Here is a 24,114-nt window from a genome sequence, read left to right as displayed (position 1 = left end):
TTCATTTTGTAAGTAGGTAGGGTAAATGACAATGTTGTAAGTAATGATAGAAATCAAATTGTCCTTAAGTTTGTAGTAGTTTTTATTGTAAGTAGTTTCAGCAATGTTTTGTTTTGTGTAATAAATAAATAAATAAATAAATAAATAAATAAACAAACAAACAAATAAATAAATAAAAACTAATCATTTTAGAAAAACACGAGGTTGGTGGGCCTATACCGGAAATAAGATGGTACTGCTGTTCTATGGCTTAGCTGTCATCATAATACACCCTTGAAGCTGTTCAACACTTATGATAATTGCAGTTGGATCCCATTTTCTCAGTCGAACCTCGAATTTTCAAACCTCCAATAACTCGAACCAAAATTCGATTCCTTCGTCTCAATCGTGCACTGAATTTTATCCCCGACTTCTCTAACTACCCGATTTTTCGAGCTAATTTTCGTTTCCCTAGCTTTTCCCTTGGAGGTTCGAAAAATCGAGATTTCACAGTATTGAATATGTTTTGACAAAATTGAGCGACCTTTTTACAACAGCAACAGCTGAAAACATGAGCTAATATGCATTGTCAAGCTGTAGAGAATACTATCAAAGATTAAATGTGGCTCTGAACAATGTGAAAGGACTTAAATTTAGATCATTACCGATCAGGATTTTCCCATGACGTACGTGAAGGTTTTACTTTTACGGTGAAAATTTTGTTTTCACATCTTTACATTGGTTTCGCTCTCATATATCCGTTTATTCATTTACAGTCTTTATACGTGCTTATTCTTTCACTTTTTCATTCATTCCTTCATTCCAATTCTCCAAATCATTCTTTCGCTCAATCATTTGTTCGTTCTCTCCTTTTTCGTTCATTTACTTATTTTTCCATAGCCATTCATCCGTTGATTTATTCTGTTTTCGTTCACTTGTTCATTCCTTCATTCACTTGCTCGTTTTTGTCCTACTGTTTTTATATCTAATCATACCTCTTTGGTACGCTTCCGTGGCATATCACTGAGGCTCGTTTGTTCTCGCCATGGTTCTCATTTTTGCGAGACGTAGTCGAGCCAAAATATCCATTGCGAGACCAAACGAGCCAGACATGATATTTACCGTACCCAAATTCGGCCAAGTGAGCACGATGTCGTAGCCATATCATTCGCGGATATTAGGATAGTACACACGGCTTCTGATTGGCTAATAATTGCGAGTTTGGGTCCGGTAATGCGTCATCACCCATACTTACTTGACCTATTGTAACCTTATCCATATGCACCTTCAAAACCTCGGTCTTGAATTCAATTCATACCGATGTGTTTTGTCACTATCATCTATTCAACGACCGATTAACACTAGTATTCTTCCTTGCGTTCTTATGTTGATCAAGGCTGGCGCCACAAAAACGGAACTAATAAAAAAAAACAGGTAACCGAAATAAACTTATCTCGTTTTCGTTGTGCGTACAATACAGGGGTCCAGCCCAACATCACCGTCCAATATTTTCGATGTTCAATTTTTCCTGTGCACGTTTTTGCATGAACTTTTAGGAGCGTGCTTTGTTTGAAGCGAAATCCCTAGCGCACGTTTCTGGCAGTTTCGTGTTATTTTAAAATAGCTTAGCTTCCTTGTGACGTTGTGTCAAGCCGGATGAATTTAATACGCCTCTATATGCATTCCGACATACAACAATGATTAACTCGTTCGGGAATGTCAAATATTTGCCGATAATTCCATCATTCTCGACTTTATAATGCCATGCCATACCTTGTGCGGCCTGAATAGAAGTGTTATCAATAAACGGCTGATATTCGGTCGTGAAGAATATTATTCTAAGTTAAACTGAGCAAGCCTTTCTCGCAGTCAGACTCGAGACTCGAGACTCAGGTCAGCTTACCGCACATTATTTGGTCTGAAAGGTAAATAATTCGTTGAACTGCACAGTGGAAAGGCGAAATCGAGCTTAAACATCTGAAGAATGGGAAACTGTCACATGGCAAGCGATAGAGAGGCTGTCGTTGTGTCAGGTAAAGTTTTGTTTCATTGTATTGATCTGAATTCGTTAACAAATATTTTCCGATTTTGAAATTTATAATTGAACACTGGTATGTATATTTTAGGGTTCACTCGAAGCTAATGATTGAAATGATGCTTCTCTCTACCAACTAACTGAAAGATTCAGATTGACGTGTTTAATAATAGCGAATTAAAGAAGATAGATAGTTCGTATTATAGCATCAACACTGAAAATTCGTCTCCCAAGCCCCGTAGTCCGCAGTACTTTAGTATTGAATATTATATATTTTTTTCCCTTTGGGTTATTATTGTTTGTTTTTATTGGCAACTGTTTATCGATTTAGCAGGGCCTTCCACAGTAGCAGAAAACACTGTTTAGAGTAAACACGGTTTGAAGCAGACTAGAATTTAAGATGTCCGTCCTGTTGGTTTCAAAATACGAGAGACGTTTTGTGATCACTACATGTGGTATGCATTGAACTTCCAACAGTGTCTTGAATCAGATTGTCAGCGATCACAAAATTGAGCTGGTTTTCGATGAGAATTCTTACACTCCATATTTTACCATTTCTTCCATTCAGAAGGCTTAATTTACTTGCGATCTGATAAATAATTAAATGCCATTAATCGCGCACACTATGTGATATCATAACTGTATACCTGAAAGATCAATACATACACATCTTGTCACAGGGGGATGTTGTATTCCCAGGACTCAGAAGTATAAGGCCGTGGCAGGAAACTGGAAATGTTTGTGGGCCTGGGCAGGACTGAGTAAAGTTGACAGGTATGGTAAAAATTTTCAAATTACGTAGTAATAAATGATTTAATGATTACGTTGGAAATTGGGTCACAAAAGCCAGTATCAAGAGATATTTGAGTCCGTTCTCGAGATTCCTTAGTCTGTTTTGATTTTATATTTACAAATCCGTGTTGACCGTGATCCGACTATTTTAGACACAAACATATTCTGGCATTTTAAGCATGTTTTTCTAGACGCGTGCCCGAGAAAAACACCTCCATTTGGAATGAGGATACGTGAAACTGGAATATTTGGTTACATGCCACAGACATCACGAATTAGACGAAAGTTTATTATAATTTGCGAACTTTTGTCATTTATTTCCAGAAAAAGGACTTGCCTGTGGACTCCTGGCTTCTTTTATCGCTCAGTGATCTCTACGGCGATACAGTTCCTCTTCCTTAAAAAGGAGTTGGTCATCACAGGCTATTATCAGTCAATGGCGAATTAATGTCGGCCTGAAAAATGTTAACGTAGAATCATCACGTTGTTTTATCACGATATCGGGTCTCTCTTGAGTCTGGAAACTATCGTTCATATTTGGTACCGAAGCAAAATGCAGTGTAAAACGCAGACTGCGGACTGCGGACTGCGGACTGCAGAACGGGGTTAAAATGCAGACTAAGGGTAAAATACAGACTGGAGACCAGGGTAAAATGCAGGACTGCAGTCTACAGACGTTTTTAACAACTTCTTTTAACGTTCAGCCTGAATATCACTCAGGTTCACTCGAGGCTAACGCTTCGATTAGCCTGTTTACGGTTTGCTCTTAGTTGATGGAAACAGCAACACGACGGAGTTAAAAAGTCTGCAGCCGTCTGAATTTTACCCCTAGTCTGCAGTCTTCATTTTATCGTCAGTCTGCAGTCCGCAGTCTGCGTTCTACACTGACCACTCTGAAGCACACAACAAAGAACTTTGTCAGGTTTCATAACAATTTCCCTCTATTAACTATGGTTTCACCACTAACAAAATAATTTCCTCTGGCTCAGCTTGCAACTGAGTATAGTCGACTGTGATAACCTCTGAAGTCGAATTCTCCTTATTAGTATTTCGAAGGAACCTATTTTGAATGGTATTTCGCACGGTAAGTTTAGGTGCTCCCCTTTCAAAATGCCACGGCAATTTTTGCCACATGCAAAATCATGATACTTACTGAACCTCTTAAATCTAACAGTAGCCTGTTCCAGGCTCTCGGTCAGGGGGACGATCGAAAAAAAGCGCGGGCGACGAGTGTGGTCTGGTGTCCCGCTCGTCACTGATCCCGCTCTTCGCTGATCCCGCTCGTCGCCCGTCCACTTTTACGATCGTCCCCACTGATCGAAAGCCTGGAACAGACTAATTATAATCTAACCGCAAAATTTCCACAGGTTAACTCTGGACGTGTTAACATTCAAAAAGGTTTTCAAGAGTGTGAAAACGGCGCGAGGCAGGCATGTTTCAGTGTCAGTTATAACCGAGGTACAAGTCATGCAGGATCTGCAGCACTTTGCACGAGCTAGCGATTACTTCCTGGGAAAGACAACCGACGAAATAGCAGAAGTTATCCTTCATGTTCTGGAAGCACACGTGCGTGACATCTATGAGCATGTAGCTTTGAAATACATCGAAGAAGGTGATAAATTTTCTGTACCTGTCAAAAGTATAACCAGAAGTCTTAAACTCAGACTAATCACGTGGATTATCAGTGATAACCCACGTTGTTTCCCGCGGAACGGTCCCAGAAATCCTTGTTCCAAAAGCTAGAGTTTGTAATCAGTGTTGTGTCCTCACGCAGTTTCCGGACGTGAAAAATACAGGGTGGAAACTGCTGTTACGGACTTCAGTTGTCTTGGGAAACATCGAGGTTCTCAGGAAAGCAAAACTAACTCGAGACCGGTAATTAAGTGTATGATATTGGCTTGTTTTGAGGTATGTGAAAGTTAAACCTTTTCTCTTGGCTTTATTCCAGATTCAAACCACTTTTCAGGAAGAATACAAAAGGCGGCCACTCCTGACGTGTGGGACCTGGGAGTGTTGATTCATAACTTGTTCATCACAGACGTGACTCGAGAGGAAATGTAGTGCTTATTCTAATGGCTGATGAACACAAGGACGTTTTCATTGGTTCGTACATGCAGTATCAAGATGAAGCCTGACTCTTGACGAGTCCGCTGGTTACGTGTATGCCATTTGTTGCGTGACCGCGTTAACGAGCACCTGATAACGCTACACGAATTCTAGTTAGAACTTTAAAACCTGAGAGTAAACGTTTCCATTCTCCCAAACTGCTAACACATTATTTCGTATAAGACAGAGTTGTTCAATAACTCGCGTCTCCCTGTTGCATTTCCAAGACAGCAACTCTTGGTAGCTCAGTACCCGTATATAATTGGGAACCTACTGTTCCTTAATGAAGTTATACCGACACACGTTTCTTTAACATGATGACTAGACTAAACGCATTTCGTCCGTCCACGTTTTTTCTTTGCCTGTATACAACCACCCACTTTTCTTAGAGAAACTGGCGGAGGCGCGTATACCTCCCCTCTCCCCATCCCCTCCCCCCAATCACCGATATTCTTCAGGAGAGTGAGATACTGAACACGGGCTACCTGTTTTGTTTCTTGTTAGGTTTTTTGAGCTGTGAATATATTGTCATTCCTGACCCTAACTCTTTGTTAGCCGGGCATGTATACATGTATATACGCTTTCAGTCTCGAGTTATAAAAAATAGCTTTTCGTTTAAGAGAATATTTAATAAGAGTATAAATTATAAATAAACGCCAATTGTACTGCAAGAATCCATACGTACTAGCTAGGAAATACTCTACAGAAAGCATAACCATGTAGACTGTACCATCTAACGATTATATTTGAGTTCGCTTAAATACAAAAGATTTTAAAATCAATTAAAAAGTAGAAAAAAATATGCGTTGTCTGTACTCAAAATAGTTAATCGAGATTTTCTTTCGCTTACAGGACCCTCACAGTGACGTGTAAACTTAGTTTAAAATTCCTCCTATTTCCTCCCAATCGATTGTCTATGAGTTTCTGACGTGGTACGAATTTAATTTTACATTGCATTGCCTTCTTACTTTTTCCTTTATATCTAAGCACTATTGCCCGAGCGTGAAAATCTCAGTAGTTTCGGACGCTGAAATCCTGTTCAGCACAATATTCTTTTTTGCAATAACTGCAGAAATTCTCGCGCGCTCATTGGCTAATTTTCATTGTCAATAAGCCGGCAGACGCATGAATTGCGATGTTGACGCAACGAACGACAGCGGACAAGTTGACAATTTGTTATTGTAAAAATCAAATTGACGTCAGTTTCTTATGCGTCTGTCCTGTTATTGACAATGAATTTCATCATAACATTGTCAAAGATATCTGCGGAGCTGTTATTGCAGTTGAGTCTGCCCTCAAATATTCTTTTGTTTTAAAAGGCATTCAAACGAAGCGAAAGGGTCATTATAATGCAGAATTGACCCTGTCGCCTCGTTTGAGTGTCAAGCCTCTGATAACTGCAACAACAGCTATTCTGACAATTTTATGACAAAATTCATGATCAGTAACAGGACAGACGCATGAAAAACTGACGTCAACCCCTCTACACTCAACTTTGTTCCCATGGCTTTTTCCCTTTCCCGTCCGCCATGGGGATGAGGTTGGTCCACTTGATTGTTGGCTACAAACTATATATAACTTGGACAACCTCTTGAAAACTTACCTAATTTTCTTGTTTCATACGGTATCTTGCTAGAACATATGGTGTGAGTGCTACTGAAGCGTGCAAAATTGTCTTTACTGAAATTCTAGCCAGTAAGCGCTGGCGCGAAAATGGAGCTTGTAACCGAGTGCGTCGCAGAATAATTACGTGTATATAAATGCCTATGTGACCGCTGACTAACGGGCTCAATTGTATTTGAAGACCTTCGAGCAATCAAAACGACAGTCAGACATAACTGATGTGGAAAAGGGATCGAAAATCGAAAGAACTATCGGATTATTGAGAGAAAAGTGAATGCTAACGATAGAATGATACTCTTTCTCGGAAACTGAATAGCCAGAAACGCTGTTATCAAGATGGGAGAACCAAAAAGGTTGGTCGAACTTTATAAACTCTAAACTTGAGCTCTATAAAAATTATATGGTTGAGCTGTAAATTACGTGGTTGTTCCATAGTAATTGCTTGTTGCAATTGTTCGATGTAAACAGAATTGCAATAGGTTTTATGTTGTATTACAAAATTTTGAAAGGTAAAGGTAGCTGGTGTTCTGAATACAACATTTATATCGATCACTTCCATCTGCCTCGAGTCTGTACAGTATTCTACTGTGTTTCGTTAACTCCACTGTACATGTTACATGTAGGTATGGACTTATCATTCCAAATAAAAAGGCAGCAAACAAACCAGTGAAGAAACTGGCGGTCTTTAGTAATGATTCCAGTGATGATGAGGTAATTTTATTTCAATAATAAAATAGTAAAAGAATAATTAAACAAGGAGTACTGTTTTTTGCCTTAAATATTTATTCTTATTGTGTACAAACAGTGTAAGATCTTATCAAAAGGACGATGATTATAGATGTAAATATGTCATAATAGTCCTTATCATGGCCGACAGTGAGCCAACACTTAAGTCTGAAACATAACAAAACTGTCAGCTGACTGTAGGCAGTTTGTAACTTAACATTTTTCAACCAACAGATGGTCGACATTTGACAGACCTTTAGCTAACTGTCAGCCAACAGTTGGCCAAAAGTCGACCAACAGTCGGCTGACAAATGACCAACAAGATTTTTTGGGAACTGTTCTTCACTTTAAACAGGTAATTTAAGGTCTATTCATTATAATTGTTATGGTGTGGTTCAATTTATTCAGGAAACTGCTCACAAAGAAGTGAATTTATCCCTCATCCAAGAAGCACAAAAGAAGAGGCAAATGAAACAGGTACGTGTAACTCTTTTGTTTCGGTTGCACTCTCAAAATATCATGTCTCCACTTGTATCCTTACATTTCTTTAATTGTTAGTTTGGAGAATCTGGGGTTATATCAAGATCATTTCTCCTGGATGATGACTTTTTTTTTTCTTGTTGTGCGTTTTGTAGATAATGAATCCTTATTTCAAGGTACTAGTAGTAGTACATGTATGAAAAGAAAGCAGGACTTAGCCTCGAAAAAAATGTCCATAGCAACAAGTATCCCAGTCCTTATTTATTATTCACAGACCAAGCAAAATTTGGAACTCTCCTGACTCAAAAGCATCTTTGTTATACTTTCTATACAGACACAGATTGAAATTCAGAAAGCATTGAAGGATGACCCAACGGTCTATGAGTATGATGCTGTGTATGATGAAATGGAAGAGAAAAAGAAAGCTATGAATGTAAAAGTTCCAGAGAAGGACAGAAAGGTATGTGTACAGTTATTGTAGCAAGAGAAAGAAATGGCCAATTCCCTCCGTGAGATGTGCTTGTAGGTAACTGTATTCATAAAAACAAATATCCAGTCCAATGTAATGAATACAACTACCATGATTCAGGGATTTCCTTAATGTTTTCAGCAGGAGGGTAACTGGTTTTCACAGGGAGGCAAAACTTTTTGAACTGAAATTCTCTATAAGAAAAACATTCCTCTAGATGATCAAACCAGGCGGGCAAAATCATCCTCACAGCCAGTCAATTTGCCCGTGCCCAACCCTTAATGAAACTCCTGATGATTCCTTGCAGGCATGTATCATGGAGGGAATTGGCCATTAGGTAGCTTTTAGTATTTGTTGATGCCATTATTACATGAAGAGCGCAAACTATATTTTAGGCCTCGTCCACATGTATCTGGATATTTTTGAATCTGCAACTTTTTCTCTCCAGATTCAAAAATTCCCCCGTCCACATGTAGCATATTCAAATTGAATTTGCCTGTCCACATGCATCTGATGGTATCCAGATTCACTCTAGAGAAACTAGGCCTACACGTTGTGCTGCCGTATTGGTTTATTAGGGAACTTAAGCACGCACGTTTTTGAGACACGGACAGTAACCCGGAAGTGAGCTTTTTTCACTTAAAACTTGCCCTCACACAACCATATTCACATTGCTAAGTATCTTTTCTTCATTAGAGATGAGTAGTATAAAAATCTGGGGGACAATACGGTCCAAGCATGCGAAATCTTCTCTTCCGGTTGCCGTCCGCGTCTCAAAAACGTGCGTGCTTAAGCTCCCTATTGCTTGGTAAGAGACTGTACACGATTTTGCCAAGTCATCGGATTTGAAAATATCCAGATTCGCTGTCCACAAGTTATCGGATTTGTTGCGGATTTATTTTTTCCACTCTGGAGAGCAGATTGAAAAATATCCGGATTCTCTGCCGAATTTGCCAGATAGGTGTGGACAGAAGCTGTATCCAGAAAGAAAAAGTTGCGGATTCAAAAATATCCAGTTACGTGAGGACGGGGCCTTACAAATCATGAAATTGGAAAATTAACCCAGCAGGGATGGTTCACAAGAAGAAGGGAAGGTCATGGTGCAGTAGTGAGAGCAGTTTTTTTATTTTAGTTTGTTAATAGTGGTACTAGTAAGAGCATTCGCCTCCTACTAATGTGAGTAGGTTCAAATCTTCGACCCAGCATTGCAAGGCTGTTGCCTAAGGAAATTTTTAAGGAGCCCTTCGGGCTTCTTCTACCAAAAGTTAGGAGCCCAAGCCACTTTTTCAGGAGCCCAAATAAAATTCTCCGTGGTCAATCCGGGGGAGGGGGTTGGGGAGGTTGAGGAAGATGGCGGGAGGTTAATTGCGGAAATTTTGGGGAGGAGTCCTGGGGCAGAGATTTTTCATGAGACACTAATATGGTCTAATATCAATCAAATTTTATAAATAAAGCATTTAGCAAAGTGATCAGGTCATGACTGAGAAAGAATACTATTTCTGGTCAAACTCAATTATTGGTGTATCCATGCAGGTGCTGCAGCTTTTTTTATAAAAATTTAAATTGCTGCTTTTGTTTTTGAGTTTTGCAATTCTATTTTAAAAAGACGAAATACATTGTACAAATCATGAAATGCAAGCCACAAATGAAAACAAACAAAAATGAAAGAGGCATTTGGGGGGGGGGGGGGGGGGTTGAATTTGGCCTCATTGAAATGTGCGTTCCTTCCCCAGGCTTGGGACATTAGTATAAACTAAAGGTGATTTTGAGGCAGCATTACAGCAATATTGGCCACTTCTTTGGAGAAAATAAATTCTTGTATATTGGGCGGGGTTGCGACAATTGATTTGATAATTTAAAATATAGAACCCTAGTATGCAAAGAGAATTGCAATGATGTGTTCTTTTTGGTGGCTAGTTACTTGAATTATCCTTTCAGAACCTAAAGAAATTCATTCAGTACATCTAAGTGAAGTTTTCTGAAGTATCAGACAAATATTTAGACACATTTATCTTTTTTCAACTGTAAATATAATGTCAGCAGGATCATCACTCCAATTCCAAAAATATTTGTTATCAAAGTAGTTAATTTGCAACTTGGAATCAGTAAGGCATCAATAGAGACACAATCCATTGGCATACATGACGTACAGTTATTCAATACTGAGCTTGCAATGCATTATAGGGCGATTTTCAAACATGGCTGTTTTCGGCTGTTTCGTGAGTGGACAGAGACTTTGTTGCCGTGCTTTTGCCCAGATTTCTCGTGATAAAAGCAAAACAGGACCAGAGTAGCTGTTGTTTTCCGTTTAATTTATTGTGTGAGGGATTTTTTGACCAATTTCATGAGAAGATTGAAGTCATCGGACATATATTACATGGGAAACAAAACTCCATGTTTAGGCGCCCACTCGGGCTCCTTGAACAAAACTTTAGTCGCCCGCACTCGTAAGTTAGGCGCCTCAGGCGACCGGGCGCCCGTTAGGCAGCAGCCTTGCAGCATTGTATAAACTGAATTTGCAGGTCCTCATCCTTGCTCATTCTTGCTCTTAGAATAGTTCTCCAGATTTCCTCCCTTCAAACCAACAACATCTAAATTTCAATTTGATCTGAAAGCAGATGATTAAATAATATTCACTAGATGGATGTGTCTTTTTTAATAGTAAATACCCTTTTGTATTTTAATTGTTGTTGTTTTTTTTTAAATTTAAATTTTTAACCTGCTTTTGGCAAATGAATATAATTTTACTTTAGCCTGACAAAATGAATCATTCTCAACTCCAAAATAAACTCAGTTTGTTACATATACCCTGAGCACTACACAGACAAGCAAATCTGATGACCCTGGGCACTAATTAATATTGAAAGATGGAAGCTTGTCATAAAGTGCACCTATTGAGGATGAGGTGCCAACACATTCAAAGCAGGCAAACAGCAAGCTCAAAGCTTACCTGTCACATTATTTTGGACGTGTCTATGTGGCGAAAGAGTAGCCACCTTGGGACTTTTCCTGTTTTCTGTTTAAAAAGCGGTGAACTGTTCATGAGAGATGATAAAGTTTGCATAGAAGGGTTGAAGGTTACTTACTGTGAAGGTAGAAAGACCTGAAAGGGAAAGCCACCGTTTTACCTTGATGAAAGATAGATGAGTTTGAGTCACCTACTTTGCACTACTAGTTCCCTTCTCCTTTCCTTTTGAACGTCTGTCACACGCCTGCACACGCCTGCCACACAGCCTGAATTAAGACAGGTCAGTGCGTACAGAGCCTGTGGGATCCCTTGATGGCATGATTTAAACGGGACAACTTTTCCTATGTAAATGTGTAGTAAAACTGAGGTGGGTCCAGAAAAACTGGCCCTAAATCTTCACTGGTACTTTTTGTTTGCCTTGTTTTTGAAACTTAGCCTAAGTACATTGCGGGCCTGTTGAAGTCAGCAGCTGCTACGAAGAGGGACTATGAACGGACTGTAGAGCGGCAAGTACAGAAGGAGAGAGAAAAAGAGCAAGGAGAGTTTGATGATAAAGAAGCTTTTGTTACAGAGGCGTATCCTTTCAAATTTATATTTACTTCTAAAATTTACACTATGAGTAGTCTCTATTTCGCTCAGCTCGTCGTGTGTGACGCGAAAGAAACTCTCACACTTGACGGACTAAGTGAAAGAGGGACTATTCGCAGTCTAGTTAAAATTTGATTTAACACCCTCCCTTCAATAAGCGCCTCCTTCCTAACCAGTGCCCCCTTTTCAACATGTTTGTATTAATAAGCGCCTCTATTCCAATCAGCGTGCCCCATACCAGCTCATACCAATACACGTCCCCATTTACGTCAGCCTGTCCCTCCCTACTCAATGACCGTGCCTCCAGAGTTAATTGAGTTCATGTATCCGTGGTTTATTTCCCTTTTAAACAGCTCCAAGCATACCCGCATTACAAAACAACTATTCTTCTTATAGCTTTCTTATTGTCTCGACTGTTATTTCCGTGTGAAAAAACGAAAGAATCGCCCCGTACCTACCAAGCACCCTACCTTAAGCACTCAGAATTTCATAAGTGCCCCGGGCGGTACTTGGGAATTGCAGCTTGAAGCTGCCCAGATTCGAGCCCTGGCTGGGGCCATTTTGTTGTGTTCTTCAGCAATACACACAAACTCGTAGGGCCTCTCTCCAACTGAAACTACAAATTGCTACCGGCAAATTGTTTGGGGAACCTCGCAAACTAGAGGAGGGAACCTGGTGATGGACTTGTAACCGGATTCAGGATATAGGGACCATGATATTGAATTGCACAGTCTGGTAACCAAAGGTTGGTTTCCGCTTACGAAAGGTTGTCTGTGAGAGTGTTTCTTAACTGAAATTAAATCAGATTCCGTAAGAAAATGCAAGAACAAGCAGAGGAGGAAGAGAGACTCAAACGTCAAGATGCCATTGACGGTAAATATTTTGTTATGTTTTCTATCCTTCGCAGCTTTTAGTGAGCGCTTCAAGCGTCACATAGCGTTGCGTAACGAGAAATGTTGCATGACAACCCACATAAGTCCTGTGAAGGTATGAAGGGATGGGCCTGTCTTTTTTTGAGGCAGGGTTTTGCAATTTCCAAACAAAAAAAATACTGCACAGCAAAAACTGCTGAAAAAAAATCGTGCAAGCGGAGCCATGGGGAACAAAAATCTAGCAAGTGCTTTCTACTATCCAGCTGAGACCAGTTTCACGAAGGTCCCGAAAATTTTTCGCACCCGAAAAGCCGTAGCAAAATCGCAATCCTTATGATTACAGAGCTGTGTTATGCATATATTCTTAATATGAACAGAGGTTCTCTTCAGACAAGACGTTTCAGGCGTATACACCTCTCTGTCTTTAAATGTCGATTAACTAAAAATGGCTTTGCGGGCCCGAAAAGTTTCCGGGGTTTTCGAGGTCCTTTTTTGATGTTAAAAAATTCTTGCATAAGCAATTGCCCATCAAAGAAAATTTTGCACAACCTAAAAGTGTGAAAAAAATTCCATGCCCCAGAAAAGTCCTCAATCAACCCCTCTTCTCCCCTCTCTCCTGTCAAAAAAATTTTGATGCGTCCCTAAGAATCGTTTTCTGACTGGGTCAACACGTAAAGCCTCTAGCCTCAGGTAGCGTTGCGTGACGGCCAACGTAAACACTGCGAAGGTGTTGATAACCTCGAGATTTATTGAGCGGTTTTCTTTTTCAGCTGCCAATGACGTGACGAAGCAAAAGGACTTGAGTTTGTTTTATCGAAACCTTCTGGATCGAAACGTATCTTTGGGCGGCTCATTCACCGGCGAGGATGCAACGAAGAAAGATTTGCAAAACAAGGAAAGACACGGTAGATCCGAACAAGAGGATAAGAAGTCATCTCAAGAAAACCTGGACGAAAGAAAACACGAAGAATATAGAAATAAGGAAGGGAAGAAACATTCAATTGTTGACGAAGAAATGCGAAGACACCCGAGAAGTCCTGTTCGGCATTCGAGAGAACACGACCATAGCAGTCGGAATCGGAGAGACAGCGAAGGACACGAGGAACATCGAAGACGCTCGCTGGATTCTTCCGACAAGGAACGAAGACGACATAGTGGTAGGAACTTCGAGGATCGAGAAAGTCAGAGACATCCAAGTCACTCCGAGAGACACCGATCAAGCCGAGATGATCGCCGGCACTCAGAAAATTCCGAGCGGAGTCGAACAAAGCACGATGATCGACGAGACAGAGTTCGGAAACGCGAGCACCGTGAAGAGGAAGATCATGAGGTAGATAATGGGTCCGTGGCCGAAAGGGATGAAAACGAAAGTGCAAAGATTGTTAGAGAAAGTAAAAAAGCGGAGGAAACATTGAGCAAGGAAAGTCTCAGCAAATTTGCCAAACGCAGTACAGGTGAAACTGTTTTGTCAGCTAAAGAACGCTACCTCGCGCGTAAACGCGCGCGCGATGCCGCTAACGATGCAACGCGAAACCCTGACGACAGCGACGATTAACACTGTTCTTTCGTTTGTTTGATTGATTGTTTGTAGCCAAAACGGTACCTCTTAGGCGTGAAAAAAAAAAAAAAAAAATTCAAGCCACGTCCACAAAACAGGATCCAGGTAATTCTTAGGGGTTGTTTTCAAAATTTCCGACGAGCACCCCCGTCATTTTTGTGTGGGATTTCTCCCTCCTCCCCCCCTCCCCCCCCCCCCCACCGGGCATCAGTTACCCGAGGTTTTCATTATCGAACTTTTACGGCTGTTGAACTTCTTCCCAGCTTACTGACTGTGTGATAATTTAACACTGCAAACCTCTAGCCCCGATCATGCGATCAGTCCTCTCGGGGCATTTAAATCCTTCAGATTATCACTGGTTACAGTTCTTACATTCAAATGGCTTTCAGAGCTTGTACTGAAGAACTCGAAAGCGGCCACTCAGAGTGGTCCATCTACGAGCTTTGCCTTGTGGTAATGGTGACACTCTAAGAGAGGTGGCAAACCTTTATAGAGTAGCGAGAGGAAAAAAGTCGTTGCTTCATGGCCACAAGTCTCTGCAAGGATGGACCCCCCCCCCCTCGATTACATCTTGAGCGGTGCTTTTCTGACCCGTGACTCACAGTGAATGATTTGTGCTAGTTACTTAGCTCGTTGCCATTGGCTTAATTGGTGGTTTTCAGTGTCACGCCATAAAAAATAGATCAAAATCAAAATCAAAACCGTTCAACAGATAAAGTCCAGAATCTGATAAAAGAAAGCAGGTAAATATGCCAAGACTCTCGCCAAGATTCAGGTCACAACAATTTTTCTTATCCAAGATATGCGGAAAAACTTTTTACCTAGATTTATAGAGATTTGTATGGAGACGCCATGCTGGTGCCCATCCGGATGGGCATCAACATGGCGGCCGGAAACCAACAGAAACATCTGTCACCGAGTTTTGCTACAAAAGCGTGCATTTATCCCTCGAGGAACTCAAAAACATTAAAATAATACTTTTTTTGATACAAGAATTGTTCAGATAGCCAAATTCCTCGCAGTAAGTCACTTTTTTAACCAACATGACAGCTCTCTCCGCCGTCATGTAAATGCCGCGTCACGCCAAAGTTTAGAAATTCAAGCGTAGTCTATCACAAAACCAAGAACCCATTCGGAGCAAAAATTTCTATGAATATTAGCTTTCAGCTGCTCTTATACATCATTTAAGTAAAATCTCAGGAAGATCAATAGTTTTGTAGTTTGAATTTTAGTGACGTCATGTGAAAACCGGCAATAGTACTTTTATAGCGCATATTAACAGGTGGATATGTTCACATGCGAGGGTTATTTTGAAGCCAGGGGACGAAGCCGCAACGACGGTGCATTAGGCGCGTCCTCTTTATCCGGTAAGCGGTCACACTAGACCTGGCAAACTGGCCTCCGATGAAAAGAAGAATATGATTGGTTCCTAAAATAGACCGCTCACGAATCAGTTTCGGTGAATTGTTTTTAATTCATTGCACAAAAGAAAACAGGAACATAGAAATTACTTTAATTTGTTGATCACTTTCGCTGTTAATCAATGTGCATTCTTTCGCGAGAGTGGATCGGGTAGGCGCATTATTTTATCAGCAAGGTTTGTTAAGGGCCACTATAGCAGATATGAACATGTTTGTCCTGTCCGTGGGATTTTTCTACACAAGTTGAAGGATCTTGTTTACTAGGGTCTCTCCTGGGTATCCTGTTTACTGGGGTAACCATCTCTCCTTGTAAACCGAAGTTAATTGCACTCGAAATAGAGACTTTTCTTAGCGAATAGTAAACGAAACCTACGTCCTACAATGAAGCGATTAAGATTGTTGAGGCTTCGAACTGGTGAACTAGCTCTGTATTTGTGGATTTTAATAAAAACACACGTACCGGAGGTCGTAATCCGGCCGTGTTTCTTAATGGCCATTCCGAATACAGGATTGTTTCGTTCTTTGAGCTTCGTCTTTGAGGAACGAAATATATCTAAGCTACAAACTTAGAATAGACCAAGCATTTATAAATATATGAGGAAAGCGAAACAAACGATTAAGATTCGACTCTGGAGCTACCGACGGAGATTGTCGTGCTGATAGATCGAGAAAGCGCTTGTCAGTCAACCGAAACGCAAATTATTAAGTCGAGAACTCCCGGGTTATTAGCGTACATAAAATGGACATTTCATTCAAAATAACAGTGAAGTAGAAATATATTCATTTAACTGAAAGTATACTGAACCTCATTTCAAGATCTTGTCGAAGGATTCTCCATGATTTCACTAGTACGAAATATGCAAATTTGTGTAGCTTGTGTTCGTACATAGTAATTGACTATGCATATACTACGGTCGGTCGACAATAACGAAGCGAAAAGTTACCTCACCTTTGTATATTGTTTGTCGAAATCTCTGCTTATCTCTTATGTTAAAACTAACTTACAGTCAAATTACCAACTCTTCGTGTTCATTGACATCTTTATAACTCTTTAAGAGCTGTAACTTAACTCCTCAGCCATTATTTGTACCTTTATAACCCAAATGGTCCGCAAATTGTCGGTCTTCATCCTGGCCTAGATTACAACTCGGCGATCTCGACTGGCGACCCGCACTTCGAAATGAAAAAAATAAATACATCGCAGCCTTCTAAATGGTAGCTAGACTCCGAATTGTAATGCTAGATGATACAGTTCTTTCACTTAAAAATCTTGTCAGTTTTGATAAAATATGAATCACAAATAACCCAAAAAATGTTTTGACAGCCCTCGAAGCTCAGTCAAAAGTCTCTTGAGTGTTTTAGCTCGGTTCCCGAAGTGACGCCACTAGCAGCCCGACCCACAGATCCCGCTTTGCGCGGTCGTGAACATAAAAATTACATGTTCCAACGCCTGTAGAAACTCAGGGATTTTATCAATCGAGATAATTTTTACGCTGAAGTAATCAGAGAAACTAGTAAATTTTATTAAAGGAAAGACATTTTGGGGGCGTTAGTGACACTTGAAGCCGGATATGGTCTAAACTCTTCTCATGCTATTGTTTCCGGATAGCTGACCGTGTAAAATGTGACAATCGCAAGTTAAACATTTTATTTCTCATCGGTACAATCGCGAAATGTCAAGCTCAGATTTCCCAGTTACTCAGTTTGGGCATTCAGTAGCTGATCATAGGTCGTCATTAGCTGATTACAACGTTCAGGACCCCCTTGTACGGAACGTTTACGCCAGAACGCCAAAGAAGGCGGTGACACGAAAAGCACAAACTTACAACACAGCTTACAAGGACAGAAACAAAGTTTAATTTCATTAGCTAACTTACAATTCAATGTTTTCAATAGGTCTGCGTTAACATACAAAGGCCTCTACTCCAAAAAAGGCCGGCATTATATTTGTTCGTATCTGCGAGTATTTAATTAGAGAAAAAATAGGCAGCTAAGCAATATTCTCACATAAAATCAAGAAAAGTAGATAATCATGTCTAAATAAAATGTTTCTCAATCAGTCCTTGTGGTTCATTAGTGCTGTCTTAGCTTTTCTTTCAATCTTAATCCAATTTTGGCGAGTCCTTGTACACGGTCACCTCAATGTAGTTGATAGTGTAGCGTTCGATGCTCTTGTAGCGATACAACTCGAAGGTCAGGCCCTTGCTTAGCTTCAAATAGTCGGAATACTGGGCGACAATCTTGTGGCCGTCATCGATGGCGCAGTAGGCAGATCCAAACAGCTCAGATGGCTTGAATGACAGCTCAAATTGATCAGGATTGGTCCTCTGCCTGCTAGCCACTGTTGCTGCCACGTTGGTGTTGGGGTTTCGCAACTTGGCTGCCGCGGAATCGCCTTCAACAGCTCTGTACGGACCAAGCGTGGCGTAGTCGTGGTTTGGATCCAAGAGCTGAATACCCACGGCAAAATCCCCGTCAGATATCATGTAAGACATTGGATCACGAATCTGCTGCGGCTCGGGCAGAACGACGCCCACTTTCATCTTCACCGTGATGTCTTCACTATCTTCCAGGCAGCCACTGGGAATAAGAGGAACACGGAAAATGTTCTCCCAGTCGGAGGAGTCTGCTTTGATGATAAGGTTCAGATCATCTCCCTCGTGCGGACAGTTCCAACGTGCGTTGTTGCGCAGCCAGTTGGGGAGCATCAGGCGATGGTAGAGAAGTTTGGGTCTGACAGCCTTGCATTTGTCATCCGGCTTGTCCTTCGGCATTCTTGTTTTTCAGAAAGCAAATGAAACTGTCAAAGTCAAGCGCTTGGTTCTGGAGCGTTAGAGCAAGTGACTCTACAAACTCAGCCACGCGAATTTATACTATCTGATAACAAAACGATGGGAGTGACCCACTTGTGCGATGAGGTCAAGGTAAAGCGCTTTCGGAAGGTATTAATGAAGAATTGGTCAAGTACAACACGATTTTGCTGGCCGTGATGAGTGGGCGAGTAAGTAACCACTGCCCGGAAACAATAAATGCAAATTCAAATTGAAGTACATCGATGTCGATATTAATGCATGTCAATCATGTGCAAAATCAGTGTATATGTTATACCCCGCCCGTAGCAAAGTTGTTTTCTATGGATTTGATGCTCCGTCCCTCCGTAGCTATTAGTTATTAGTATAAATCTACTAGCGCTCTATCAGGACTGCCGTTCTCGTATTGGCTACGTTCCTCACTATCAACTCAACAATTAGATTCCGGTGCTCGTGATTCCTATCGCGTGATATAACACGTGATTGTTGAAGCGCAGCCCGATTCAATTATACCCGCAAGGGAGTACTCCCATTTTAAAAGGACTGGGGTGCTCGTCCTACCATTAGCGGTTTTCGTACCTCTTGGGGTGTTCAGCCTCAAAAGGTCCACAGCGGGAGCTTCTGCCTGATCTTTTAGGGTATTGGGCCGAAAAAAATGTAACTGGAGATAGTGTGTTGTTTTAGAATCGGTGCCTCATAGGAGCGAAAACATTTCCAGGCCGCACCCGCAAAACAGGATCTTGGTATCTCTTAGGGGTTCTTTTCGAACTTTTCGACGAGCACCCCCGTTCTTTTTATATGGGAGTCCCCCCTGGCGACTATCACATCATAATAAATCTCGACCTCATAATCTAAGTGTTAATCAGTCAATAAAAGCTACTTAAGATTGCTGCCGGGCTGATCGGTAGCAGTGATTGTTAATTGGCAGCGGTCCTTAGCCTCCAACTCAGATGATCTCATCACGCACCTTGAGATTAATCAATCAAGCATTTCAAGTCGCCTTCTAGACCAGTCTAGCAAGTGTTCTCAACTGTTCCGGAATGAAATTAAATGACAAAGCGGTGGCGGGGGGTTCTAATTCTGGGAACAAACATCAGAATGATCAATGTTGTTTGGGTAAATATAAAAACGGATTTGCCTCCCCCGCAAGTCACGTTTTTTTTTTTTAAATTTTAAGTAGGTTATAGGTCGTAATTTTGAATCACGTATTCCAAACTAGGTGAAAATTGCGCAAATTGTCCGGCCGACATAGCCACAAACGCAAATTTGCGATCTAAGTGAGATTCGAGTTAGCTTTAGAAGAGTTAGAAAAAGGAGCACACCGCGAAATTATTTAAATCAAATTAGGCCAGACAGACGTGACTGCGTTTCAGCTACCGTGCAATCGAGAAACGCGAGCTCGATCTGACGGAAGCGATTCGAGGAATGTATTTTTAGCGAAACTCCAAAAGTAACACAAGCTTCTTCGGTTTCAGAGTAATATGCTTTGTGTAAATTAATGTATTCAAGAAGAGATTCCTAAAACTGCTTGGCTCACAAGAAAACAAAATTAAATAAAACGAAAATACTTCTCTTCATTTTGTAACATAAAGAGCTTCAGAATATTTTTAATAGCAATTAGTAAAGACGCTTATTACATAATCTCACAGGGCCACTTAGCTATGACCACTAAAACAAAGAACTGAAAAATTTGCCACCTCGAGAACCCCGATTAATTCCAGGGTTATTTTAATCGGGTCGAAAGAAACTGTTAGCAGGTGAAATTTTTTTCTCAGTGCAGAAATTTTTATCGGTCCAAAACTGAGACTAAATATAAACTGGCGTGTTAGAAAGTTCTGCCTTGTTTACACAGGTTAGCCATAATATCCGGTGTACTTGAATTTAAATACGGATTTCCATTTTTTTTTTCTACAAAGAAAATTTGAATATGAAAAATGACAGCCCCATAGCGTTAACTCTTTCAGTCCGCCCCTCATACGGTCAGCAAATTAGTCTTGACCACTTAAAGGGAGTATTCATGAATATCGGTTTATTTTTAGACCATTTAAAAGAAAAGCACTTTGCTTTGTCTCTGTATAATCAGGTTACACCCGTCGCTTTGTTTTATCAGACGCTTTAAATTCGTGTCAGCAGTTTGCAGAGTCATTGACTCCGACAGCTCCAGGACCGAGCGCTTGAATTCGACATTTTCATTTGCTATCGAAAAAACAAGAATGCCGAAGGACAAGCCGGATGACAAATGCAAGGCTGTCAGACCCAAACTTCTCTACCATCGCCTGATGCTCCCCAACTGGCTGCGCAACAACGCACGTTGGAACTGTCCGCACGAGGGAGATGATCTGAACCTTATCATCAAAGCAGACTCCTCCGACTGGGAGAACATTTTCCGTGTTCCTCTTATTCCCAGTGGCTGCCTGGAAGATAGTGAAGACATCACGGTGAAGATGAAAGTGGGCGTCGTTCTGCCCGAGCCGCAGCAGATTCGTGATCCAATGTCTTACATGATATCTGACGGGGATTTTGCCGTGGGTATTCAGCTCTTGGATCCAAACCACGACTACGCCACGCTTGGTCCGTACAGAGCTGTTGAAGGCGATTCCGCGGCAGCCAAGTTGCGAAACCCCAACACCAACGTGGCAGCAACAGTGGCTAGCAGGCAGAGGACCAATCCTGATCAATTTGAGCTGTCATTCAAGCCATCTGAGCTGTTTGGATCTGCCTACTGCGCCATCGATGACGGCCACAAGATTGTCGCCCAGTATTCCGACTATTTGAAGCTAAGCAAGGGCCTGACCTTCGAGTTGTATCGCTACAAGAGCATCGAACGCTACACTATCAACTACATTGAGGTGACCGTGTACAAGGACTCGCCAAAATTGGATTAAGATTGAAAGAAAAGCTAAGACAGCACTAATGAACCACAGGGACTGATTAAGAAACACTTTATTTAGAATATTTAGAACTTTGAGGTAGCTGTCTGTTTTGTTTTCTTCATTAATTGGGTCGGTAAACATCACTGTGTACGGTGATAAACTCCTTTATTCCGATTCACACTAAAGTTAGTTTCCTGATTAATGTAAACGAACGTTATTGGAATAGTTATCTTTGCATGTTGACGCATACCTGATAAAAAAAAGCTGAAATGTAAAATTAAACTTCCATTCAGTCCTTACCAATTGTGTTGTACTTGTTTAAATTTTTCTCGTGTCGCCACCCTCTTGGAGTTTTGGCTTTAAGGTTCCTAACCAGAGAGTAAACGTTGTAATCGGCCCAAAATTACGTGAAATCAAATACCTGCAAATACTAAATGCCCCAACGGAGAAATTGGAGAATGATAAATGTTTCTACCAACCGAGAAGCAATAGGAATCAATTCTCGATGGTCTTTATATAGTCCACTTTCATCAATAGCGACGCACGCTTATTGCAATGGATTGTTTGGATGAAGGCAAACACGCGCTAGTGATTTTCAGTCAAAGCGGAAATTTTTTTTCAATATTGACTGGCACGACCGGCACGTCGCGCGAAAAAATTGCAAACCAACCTCGTTCCCAGTGGGTGTGGCTCTCTCGGTTACCCGAAAACGTTTGTTTTTTTTCGCCAAATCCGAGGTTCTTGCACTTTAAATTTGAACTTTAATTTTCTTTTCTTATATAGAGTTACAAGAATTGCTTGCCCCCGCAGCTAGTTTCAGAACTAATAGAGGCGCGCAGGGACAATGTTATGTTCATGCACGTTTCCAAGAGCTAAAGATCTTCTAGAAGAGTTCTAATGAAGCCCGGTCCTCACTTGCGGCACAAGCACAAGAATAATTATTATGTGGCCAGCTCCATGAAGGGACAAGATGAGCCAAATCTGCGTTGTGATTAGCTACCCAAGCGGACAAGATGGAGCTATTTTGCCCGCTCGGGACTACCCGCCGAGTCCCGCAAGAAAAACTTTCCCGAAGACGTTATAATAAATCCTATATTGACCAAGCTTGTTCGTTCAAGATGGCTGGATATTGGCCTCGTTCTCGTTTGCTCAATAACCCACATGTATAAGCGTAAGCATAGGAAACGTGCACGCTAGTGGGGAAGGCTGCGACATAAACTAAGCATATAAGCTTCCTTCGATGTTATGTCCAGTGAGGACGTGGTTGGCATAAACATAAAGTGCTCACTGATTGGCTGAAAGTATTTCTCTTATGCTTATACTTCAGCTTATCTCCCCATTGGACACAATAGCGACCTAAATATGAGCATAATAAGCTATGATCTTTATAAGAAATTACGCTAATGGAATAAATGTCGGAGTCATGAGTCTTGATGAAGATGGAACAGAACTGAAATTCAGTTAAAATTCAGGCTATGTAGCTGGCGATGGGAAAAAACAAGAAAGGGGGGGAAAATAAACTACAAGTATATAAAGATGAAAGTCGAGAGCTTTTACGAAGGGACTTAACAGTCCAACTATATGTGGTGACAGATAATTCACCCACCAAAGCCGCGAGCTGTGTTATGTTAACATAAGTTGTCTTTCCTGTGGTTCAAGGATTGTCCAATTTTAAAAGTGAAAGTGGCTGAAAGCTGTCTTAAAGCTTGCAGAAGCTTAAAAGTGGACAGTTTGTAGTCATAACGCCATTTTTCTCTTCAGTACAGGTAAACTACTTGAATAAGAGATCGTAGAAGACTGAACATTTCACCGCCTAAGGTTCTAGACTAGTCTAGACGGGCTGGATAAGACTCTTTCTATCGGGGGCACCTTTACCAGGTCTTTCCACTTCCTCTCTTAGAAAATATGAAGAACGGAGGATTGGGGAATGGGAACAGGGAATTCGAAATGGGAAATTATTAATAGAAAATAGAATTTTGCACCGTTAGCTTTGACTCATTTCTCTTATTTCCATCTAATGTACTGGCTTGAGAGGCTGTGTTAACTGTTCTTGCAGTTCTCAACAGATATTAACTTGAGAGATTCTAGGGTTCTAGCGGGAGTAGTTATACACTGGTAAGAACGGGACATACAGACAAATTAAATTCCAACTTCTGGGGATTGTAAGCCACGAGCCCGCGAGTTATCCCAGACAAGAGAGTGATCGCGTCCCCACGTAGCGTCTTCCAGGCGTTCAGTTAGTTGGGGCGCAACGGCGAGCATAAAAATATAATAGGTTTTCACCGCGCTTCTCCCTATTTTTTCGTTCACCGTTTTTCGCGCTGCCCCCCAACTAACTGAACATCTGCAAGAGGCTAGTCCCTAAGTGTGGGCCAATCGCACGCAAGCTGACGAGACTGACAATGTCAATTTTATCACCAACATTTCAGTCTGTCAAAAAAGACTGAGAGCTTCATCAACGATATGTTTTTTAGTGCAGAGTGCACTATTGGGATGGTTATGGGGGTTGCCTGCCGCTAAGGAACTAAGGCACTATGGCGCTATGGCGCTATGGCCCTATGGCGCTATGGCCCTATGGCGCTAAGGTGTAAACTTTAATGTTTGTTTAATTAATTAATTTCAATTAATTAATTAGTCTAGAGGCAAGGAAGTAGTGGGAGTAGGGTGGGAAAGGTACATGTGTACTCTACGTAAAACATATTCCATCGCCGTCGCTTAACTTTGAACATCGCAAAACTATATATTTGTTTCAGGTAACCCCTTGCTCTCCTTGTGGTACCATTCTCCTTAGAACAAAACTAATTTGCCCTAAAC

General features: G+C 41.1%; 4 protein-coding genes across 6 annotated transcripts; 3 read left to right on the top strand and 1 right to left on the bottom strand.

Annotated features, from left to right (window-relative positions):
* Positions 1-1,734: 1,734 nt before the first annotated feature.
* LOC145462581 (flotillin-2a-like) lies at positions 1,735-6,027 on the top strand. 3 transcript variants are annotated; one of them, XM_081446145.1, is made up of 4 exons: positions 1,735-2,012; positions 2,695-2,788; positions 4,174-4,372; positions 4,755-6,027. In XM_081446145.1, the coding sequence occupies exons 1-4, from the start codon at positions 1,964-1,966 to the stop codon at positions 4,821-4,823; spliced, it is 411 nt and encodes a 136-aa protein (XP_081302271.1). In that variant the 5' UTR covers positions 1,735-1,963; the 3' UTR covers positions 4,824-6,027. The 3 variants fall into 3 exon arrangements, with proteins under 3 accessions (XP_081302271.1, XP_081302270.1, XP_081302269.1); XM_081446144.1 differs by having other exon boundaries at positions 4,174-4,418; XM_081446143.1 differs by having other exon boundaries at positions 4,174-4,841.
* Positions 6,028-6,704: 677 nt separating this feature from the next.
* On the top strand, positions 6,705-17,350 carry LOC145462578 (uncharacterized). Its single transcript, XM_081446140.1, has 7 exons — positions 6,705-6,888; positions 7,159-7,246; positions 7,670-7,738; positions 8,076-8,201; positions 11,614-11,753; positions 12,572-12,639; positions 13,409-17,350. Exons 1-7 carry the CDS (start codon positions 6,872-6,874, stop codon positions 14,191-14,193), a joined length of 1,293 nt encoding a protein of 430 aa, XP_081302266.1. The 5' UTR covers positions 6,705-6,871; the 3' UTR covers positions 14,194-17,350.
* Positions 17,351-17,451: 101 nt separating this feature from the next.
* Positions 17,452-18,603, bottom strand: LOC145462579 (uncharacterized). Its single transcript, XM_081446141.1, has one exon. The coding sequence runs from the start codon at positions 18,389-18,391 to the stop codon at positions 17,720-17,722; it is 672 nt and encodes a 223-aa protein (XP_081302267.1). The 5' UTR covers positions 18,392-18,603; the 3' UTR covers positions 17,452-17,719.
* Positions 18,604-20,483: 1,880 nt separating this feature from the next.
* LOC145462580 (uncharacterized) lies at positions 20,484-21,569 on the top strand. Its single transcript, XM_081446142.1, has one exon. It carries the CDS (start codon positions 20,641-20,643, stop codon positions 21,310-21,312), a length of 672 nt encoding a protein of 223 aa, XP_081302268.1. The 5' UTR covers positions 20,484-20,640; the 3' UTR covers positions 21,313-21,569.
* Positions 21,570-24,114: the final 2,545 nt, after the last annotated feature.

The sequence above is a fragment of the Orbicella franksi genome, chromosome 12 (genome assembly GCF_964199315.1).
Source record: "Orbicella franksi chromosome 12, jaOrbFran1.1, whole genome shotgun sequence".
In the NCBI taxonomy this organism is placed as follows: domain Eukaryota; kingdom Metazoa; phylum Cnidaria; class Anthozoa; order Scleractinia; family Merulinidae; genus Orbicella; species Orbicella franksi.
Note: the sequence above shows the minus strand (reverse complement) of the source record. Positions and strands in the feature narration are given on the sequence as shown.